At 35.1% G+C, this 8,745-nt stretch overlaps 1 protein-coding gene across 1 annotated transcript in view; it reads right to left on the bottom strand.

Annotated features, from left to right (window-relative positions):
* LOC107729965 (CUGBP Elav-like family member 5) overlaps positions 1–8,745 on the bottom strand; it is a 183,493-nt gene that overhangs the window by 169,675 nt on the left and 5,073 nt on the right. Inside the window, exons 2-3 of the mRNA XM_016540699.1 lie at positions 8,217–8,249; positions 1,933–2,015 (exon numbers count right to left, since the gene is read on the bottom strand). Of these exons, the coding sequence (XP_016396185.1) occupies positions 1,933–2,015; positions 8,217–8,249 (116 nt within the window). The remainder of the gene's footprint in view (positions 1–1,932; positions 2,016–8,216; positions 8,250–8,745) is intronic.

Raw genomic sequence — 8,745 nt, 5'->3', positions numbered from 1 at the left:
CCTAGAGTTAAACAGTTGAGTTTTACTGTTTTCGAAACCATTCAGCCAATCTCCGGGTCTGGCGGTAGCACTTTTAGCTGTAGCTTAGCATAGATCATTGAATCTGATTAGACCGTTAGCATCTCGCTCGAAAATGACCAAAGAGTTTCTATATTTTTCCTATTTAAAACATCGTATAACATTCTACATTTTTCCTATTTAAGTTACATCGTGTACTAAGACCGACGGAAAATGAAAAGTTGCGATTTTCTAGGCCGATATGGCTAGGAACTATACTCTCATTCCGGCGTAATAATCAAGGAACTTTGCTGCCGTACCATGGGAGAATAACAATTTTTTCTGAGACCGAGAGAAACCGAAAGATGAGTCATCATTTAAAAGCAAAAGCTTAGGGCAGCATGATATATCAACTTCCAGTATGTCCTTCAGAGTCTTAGATGCCTGTTTCCAGAAATGCTGGGGACTATTTTCAGGCGCTGTGTAATATCATTGCGCCTGCTGCACCCATGGTACGGCAGCAAAGTTCCTTGATTATTACGCCGGAATGAGAGTATAGTTCCTAGCCATATCGGCCTAGAAAATCCCAACTTTTCATTTTCCGTCGGTCTTAGTACACGATGTAACTACAGAAGAGTCAGGTTTTAAATAGGAAAAATATATTGATAGTGGAGTTGGAGTTGGAAAATGAGCCTATTTTCAAAAATAGTGGAGTGTTCCTTTAAGATCACAACTGCAGTTTCTAAACAACAATGAGATTAAATGTATCTCTATCGGAGACAAAAAGCTTCCTGTGAAAAAGACACCAGTGATCTCTGTATCTGCTATATCTTCTCTGCTCTGCCGTCATGCACACAACATTAAATTAGCAGGAGATTTCTGTGTGGGGTGAACTTGAGCAGACTGACAGGACATAGCCGAAGGCATGATGAAATACAACATGTCTAACATCTGCCACACACAAGCTTCTGATGGACCTGTTTGCCCTCAGAACCAAAGACCACCGGACGTTACAGGAATGTTCCAGGGATGAAAATTTGAGGAGGAAAATGGACACTTACACTACTTTCAGTACGATAGTTCACCCAAAAAAATTAAAAGTCTACCGTCTTCTACTCACTCATACCTTCTTTAGGCAACATTTATTCATTTTGCTTTTTTTTTTTTTTTTGCACAAGAAAAGTGTATGGTAACCAAAGGCTGTCAAGGTATCAATATAAGTGCTTATTTAAAATCTCTTGTTGATAATATAATCACAAAATACACAATTTTATGGTAAAGTGATTCAAAAATACTAAAATATTGATAAAGTGACTGCAACCCCTTCAGCCTTATTGCTTTTATAAAAAGCATAATTAGAATATTAAAGGCACTCATTTCCATTCAGATGTTAATTTATTAAGCTAATTCCTTTTTAGAAATTGACAGCCACAGACCACTTTCATTGTATGAAAAACATCCTAATTTTACAAAGTATTGTAAATAAAACAAAAATTATTAGAGAATGTGTTACAAAAATACTATTTTAATCTTTCTACTTCAACATTTCACGTATAATTCAATTTGTTACTTGCCGTTATTTGTGAGATTTGCTAGCAATTTCTGAGTGAAAACTGTTTCAAAGTAAATCCTACATCAATTATTTATTTTTTTTCGGTGCATCTAAGTAGATTTTCATAAAAAGACTTTGAAGAAACATGGAGTGATTTTTGGGTGAACTATTCCATTTCCATTCCAAGCTTTCCTACAAATATAATCTTGATTACATGTTGCAAAAAAAAAGGAAAATACATCAGGAGAACACAGAAGAACCAGAAAAACAATGTCATTTGAAGTTGTTACTGAACTGCATTCAACGGTTAGACCTTTTCTGCCTGAAATAGATGAAACAAAAAGCCATTAGAGAAATACAGAGAGAGATCAAAAGAGACATACCCCTGGTAGAGTCTTCTGTTCATGCAATGCATTCTGGGCTTTGATGGCTGATTCACGAGCGCAGTAGGTGAGGAACGCGCAGCCTGTAAAAATGAGACGAGAATCAGATACAGAACTGCACACACCTACTCAAAACACACACACTCATGTACCAAAGCTCTGTGTTTTACGTTTCCATGCTGCCATTTATCACAAAGACTCACTGCAAAAGGAAAACATAGTAAACTAGATTTTTACATGTTCTGAGGCAAACATGAGTGATGTCTGCCTGTGCAAAACTCGCTGTTCTGGGTTGTTGACTTGGGGGCTCCTGAATGTTTCTGTGTGTGCGCAGCGCGATCTCTGATCTCTGATGTGTGTGTGTGTGTGTGTGTGTGCGTCAATTAAAGCAGCATATTAACATAGAATGGCGATTAAACTAGAACCGCCTGTGTATTAAACATTAATGCACACCTGCATATATCTATATATATAATTTATAGTTTCATATATATATAAAAGTTGGTTCCCCCTCCCTCATTGTTCAAGATATGGTTACGGTCTTGGTTTAAAGTATATTGTAGATATGGACCTGGGTTACGACCCTCCCGCCAGTGTTTTTGGCTGCCCTGACCTTGTAACCTCAGCTCAACGCCTCTGCTCCCAGAAGAGCAGCTAGAAATTATTTCCAATGGCCATGATCAGGCATCAGTCATGCCCGGCATTCTGTGGTGTGAGCAGTGTGGCCACAATAGACTTTAAGCTTGTGAATTAATTTACCCCATAATTATGAGCAACAGGATATGATGTCACACTATATGGCTTCTGTTTATACTATACTATTCGGTTCTATAATATGTATACTGTTCTAACTTTGAATAACAAACAATAATACTTTTTTAAAATAATTTTTTGTTAACTGAAATAAAGCTGAAAAAAAAAATAGATGACAAATTTAATTTAATTTAATTAGATGAGGGAAAATTGAAAATAAATATATTTAAGCAGAGTTAAAATTATTAAAACTGAAATAAAAAAAATAAAAATCAATCTAAAAAGAAATATTAAAAACAATAGCATAAAAATGTAAAAAAAAAAACAAAAAAAACGTTTAAAACATTAACCGTGAACAGTGTTGTTGTTGTTGTAAAGCAAAACTTTTAAAATTTGTTTTCATTAATTGAAATAAATCTGAGATAAACATAAATATCAGACGAAGAACTTTAAAACTCAAAGAAATTTAGAACATAATTATGATTAATTATATTCTGAATTAAAACTACTGCATTTCCCCTTGGAGCCAGCTCTCGAAGATCAGACAAAGAATCCAAAGGAATATTAAAGCAGTTCTGACAGCGATATTTTCATAGCTTCAGTATAATTGGCTTGTAATGATTGCTGTTATAGGAGCAGTAGTCTAGCGTAACCTGTAAACCTTAATTAAACCAGTCACATTCAGATGGACCCAAACCAACCCTCTGAGTGAAGCCACGCGTCCGGAGCGAACGGACCACCTCAGGTAGAACTAATCACACACACACACACACAGGGAACGGCATTTAGAGAGAGCAGAGAGTGTAACAGCTCTCATATGTATTCATGTTGCACACCTGTGTCCGCTCAACAACAATATCACACTATAATATATTGTACACTGGCACAGCATGCAGTGTTCATACTCTATATATCAACACTATCTCATTAGCAGCCCATCCATGCCAGAACAGATTAAGTAGGTTGTAAAACTAGTTTAAAGACCCAATGAATCTGTTTTGACATTGACAGTTTACTATCCTGCATTGACATATTATTCCTATTGAAATTGGAAGCTGAGCTGGAACATTTAAAAAGGCGGCAACACTTTGCAATAAGGTCCTATTAGTAAACATTGATTAATGCATTAACATAACAATGAACCACAAATGGTAAAAAACTGTCACTGGGGCTGCACCTTTTCAAAAGAGAATATAACATATAACTAATATATACACTTTAGATACTAATATGTAGTTTTAAAGTACTAATATGCACCTTTACGGTACTAATATGTATTATTTAAGGGTAAATAAGATGTACCTTTTAGCTTTTGTACCTTACCACCCCAGTAGCTTTGTACCTTTTTATTCTGAGAATGTTACATTTGTTATAATATTTATTAGTCTTTGTTAACATAAGTTAAAAAAAATACAACCATTAAATAATATTAAGAGATAAAACTTTTTATTCTAATAATGTATTACTAAATGTTGAAATTAACATTAAATGATTTAGAAGCATTTTTCATTGTTAGTTCATGTTAATGAATGTAGTTAACTAATGTTAACAAATGAAACCTTATAAACTGTTACCAAAAAGGTTTCTCTTTTCATAGCTTGGCAAAAAATCACACTTGACAACCGATGGGGAAAACAACAACACTTTACTGCAATATGTTATTCTAAAGAAAAACAAATGATTGTTTTTCTATCAAAATGCAATATTTTGATCCATCCAAGTGACGTCGCAGAAACCTCTTATTTTTTAGGGCCTCTCACTGAACCACCTGTTTTATAGAGATACTTTTCACAATCCAATCAATCCTTGATAGATAAAATAATATATATTTTCATCTTTTAATGTCCACCAAGGCTGCATTTATTTGATCGAAAATCAAATACAGTTATATTTTAATACCGTAAAAATTGGTTAAATTGTAAAATATTATTACAATGTAAAATAACTGTTTTCTATTTGACTATATTTTAAAATGTAATTTATTCCTGTGATGCGAAGCTGAATTTTCAGCATCATTACTCCAGTCTTCAGTATCACATGATCCTTCAGAATTCATTCTAATATGTGACCCTGGACCACAAAACCAGTCATAAGGGTCAATTTTTCTAAATTGAGATTTATACATCATCTGGAAGCTGAATAAATAAGCTGTTTGTTAGGATAGTACAATATTTGGCTGAGATACAACTATTTGTATACCTGTGCTACTTAAGACTGGTTTTGTGGTCCAGGGTCACATATGCTGATTTGCAGCTCAAGAAACATTTCTAATTATTATCAGTATTGAAAACAGTTGTGCTGCTTCATATTTTTCTGAAAACCTATTTTTATACAACCATGAATATCCTGTTTCAGTCAGAAATGAATCAAGTAAAATGGATTGCAAATGGAATTCCATGTAAACGTTAAGTAAAACAAGCAATCAAAGTCATGATCATTCGGGACAGTACAGCACAACTACAGTGCTTACAGAAAGAAACACCGCCTTTGGCTTTATACACCAGAGAATTACACGCCGGCTAATTTAAGATAGAGACAGATAATTGGATTCAGCCAGTGTTATTCTGCACATTTGGTATCTGTGTTGTATCAAGCTCGGATCAATACATTCTGGGAGCAGAAAATGATAGTCATCTCCTTATCATTTTCCATTAAAATCCCCTTTTGATAACATTTCATCACGCAGGCTGGTGGGAAGGAAACGAAAGAGAGAGAGAGAGAGGGGGGGAATGATAGGGAGATAGAGAGTAAAAGAAAGGTTTTTGTAGCTCCATAAAAACACCTTCATCTCGGTTTGCCCCCCAAACGCTCCAAAAACAGGTCGCACTGGATTATGGGCTATAAATTATATTAAAATCTCTCCGTTGTAGTAATTTCATTTTCTCTTATAAAATAAATCTCGGCCAAGCAAACACAAAACACTGGAAGCCAAATAGTTTCTAGACACCTTTTTGAGGTTATTTCTGAATTAAACGACTCTATTGGCAATTATTTATGTGAGTTTTAACTCAACATGACTTCATTACGTCCAAACGACTTCAGCGTAAAACAGATTTAGGACTGGAAGAAATTTAGATGAGTATTGTAAACATTGTGCCAGATATTTTAGCCAAAATCTAGACTGTTTATGGTTTAAAGCCTTATAATCAACCAAAAATGTAAATCTGATTGCTTAGTAAAGCAAAATCAAACTTCAACAAGACACATGATTTGAAGAATGCATACCGTTCTGAAGATGAATATTAGGGTGTATTATTCAACATATTAGCAACTGTATCTCATTATTTGTCTGAAGCGTAATGAACTGTCCACACAGAGATCATAAATGTCCTCAGAAATGTGCTCCTCTCACAGGTTTTTTTATCTACACATGTTGGAAAGGCAATGAAATGCAATTACGTTTGACTTCCTACCCCCCATTACCCTTACATTAAATAGCCATTGCATTATATGACTTCATCTTTATATATAGCCTAGCTTTTCTGTCTAAAAGTGTAAATGTGACATAATTTCTCTGAGCCGAGATCTGCCTTCTTTTCTCGGAGCATGTCACATTTATACACTTATATGCTCCCTGTACACATATATAAGCTGTAATTAAATATACTGTAAACATATTTATTCATGCTTTTTCAATAACATGTGAAAAGATTTTGGAACTGCCACAAAAGAGAGCTAATTCTTCTGTTCAATGAAAATAGCCAATGATATGATACACACTACTGATCAAAAGAAGTGCTCACCAAGTGCTCATTTGATCAGAAATACAGTAAAAACTGTAATATTGCGAAATATTATTGCAATTTAAAAGAAGTGCTTTCTCTTTGAATATATTTTTAAATATAATTTATTCCTGTAATCAAAGCTGAATTTTCAGCATCATTACTCCAGTCTTCAGTGTCACATGATTCTTCAGAAATCATTTTAATATGCAGATTTGCTGCTCAAGAAACATGTATTATTGTTAATCATGTTAAAAAAGTTGTGCTGCTTCGAATTTTTGTGGAAAACGTGAAACATTTTGTTTTGCAGGATTCTTTGATGATTAGAAAGTTCAAAAGAACAGCATTTATTTGAAATAGAAATGACTGCTGGACAATTTGCATGATGTGTAATTATGTGGATCATGCTGGCACAAAAATAATCAATATAAAAGATAAGTTGTACCTGTGCATATCTAAATACGTCAAAATTTATGACCATAACAAATGCACATTCAGAGAATCATCATATTATAGCAATCATCATACTATACAGATATTCAATGCAAATTAATACAGTATTTGGTCCAATTGAGCTTATATGACACTATATGCAGCAATTTGCATGTGGAGATCAAGTGAAAACAACACTGCGCTGACTGTCACATCTACAGTAGATGATGTGAATGCTCTTCTATAAGTAATCCTTCACATGCACTAATTAAGACTTCTTCCTTGACCTGAGAGAGCTCAGTGTCTAAGGTAGAAAAAGGATTACTCCTAAAAATAAAGGAAAAAACAGTCTGACAGTCTAATTCCATAGACCAGTGATCCTCAAATCTGGCTCGCGAGATCCACTTTCCTGTAGAGTTTAGCTCTACCCTAATCAAACACACCTGAGTTTGCTAATCAGTGTCTTCAGGATCATTAGAAAATCACAGGTAGGTTCGTTTATTATAGGGTTGGAGCTAAACTCTGCAGGAAAGTGGATCTCGCGAGCCAGATTTGAGGATCACTGCCATAGATAGACCCTTTTAAGCTCTTCTGCTGGTGCATTAAAGTGTCCAAAAAACATTTGAAGATCTGAAGGACCTATAATGTAACAATGTACTTTGGATTTTGAAGATGAGATGTACTTTCAAATGCATGTAAAATATATTGTATTATAAAATAGATAGACAGAGAATGATAGACATAGAGAATCATGACTATTGGTGCGTTCAAGTCATGTCGGATAGATCGTATTTACGAGTTGAACGCACATGAACGCCACCACAAAGTCGTTATTACGAGTGGGAAACTCGAAATTTTCTTTAAGCCCCGAGTTTCCGAGTTGGGGGCGTGTCAATGAGAAACATGGCGGAATCGATGGCTGCAACGTCTGTAGTTGACGGTAAATTTTTTGTTTAAATTGATAGCTTAGTTGTCCTATAAACTTAAATTGGTCATGTTCTTATTACGCAGCTGAAATCCAAGTAAAAAAATGCAGACCCTGTTGTATTTTTTTGTCATTTATTAAAAGAAGGTACACCGCCATCTTGTGCCGACTAAACTGACTTGAACGCTCCTGACGTCGTAATTACGACTTGTCAACTTGTAAGTACGAACGTCCCAGGAGGACTTGAAAGCAGCATTCAATACTTCATAGTACAGCACACAGTCCAGGTTCATTACCCATATTTCCCTTCTCAACAAAACCAATATTCCCTATAACATATTTCATAAGCTGACATCATGCTAGACAGTCATTACCTCAATGCTTCACCTCGCTCTTCACTTTGCGCTGTCATTGAGTGCCAACGTTAGTCTGAACAACAAGCTTTTACGCACCTACTCGCACGGCACGATCCAGGCATTCGATTAAATGTGTGCATGTGAATGCAGGTCAAAGGGAAGCCTGTAAACATACTGCTTGTGATGATTAATGATTACTGCTGTGGCTGTTTGTCTAATGCGATGCACACACACACACACACACAAATGCACATCCACTCTCTTCATAAAAACTAGTTGATTTTGATAAGAGTTCATTGTTTTCGTGTTGTAACAAAATGATATTCCAATAAGCATAAATATGCATAACACAAACAAATATTGGGTAAAATAGGTCTTTTTAATTGCACAATGACCCATTTTATGGTCTGCCATCTTGGATCGTTTGTTGCAATGCATTTTGAGATTGCCTTGAAGGGCACATGTGATGCTGCCTTAAAGGAGACATATTATGCCCCTTTTTACAATATGTAATATAAGTCTCTGGTGTCCCCAGAATGTGTCTGTGAAGTTTCAGCTCAAAATACTCCACAGATCATTTATAATATAATTTTGAAAATGCCTATTTTGAGTGGAAGCAGAAACA

This window comes from Sinocyclocheilus rhinocerous, unplaced genomic scaffold (genome assembly GCF_001515625.1).
Source record: "Sinocyclocheilus rhinocerous isolate Xijiao unplaced genomic scaffold, SAMN03320098_v1.1 scaffold638, whole genome shotgun sequence".
In the NCBI taxonomy this organism is placed as follows: domain Eukaryota; kingdom Metazoa; phylum Chordata; class Actinopteri; order Cypriniformes; family Cyprinidae; genus Sinocyclocheilus; species Sinocyclocheilus rhinocerous.
This window is presented reverse-complemented; position numbering and strand designations above follow the sequence as displayed.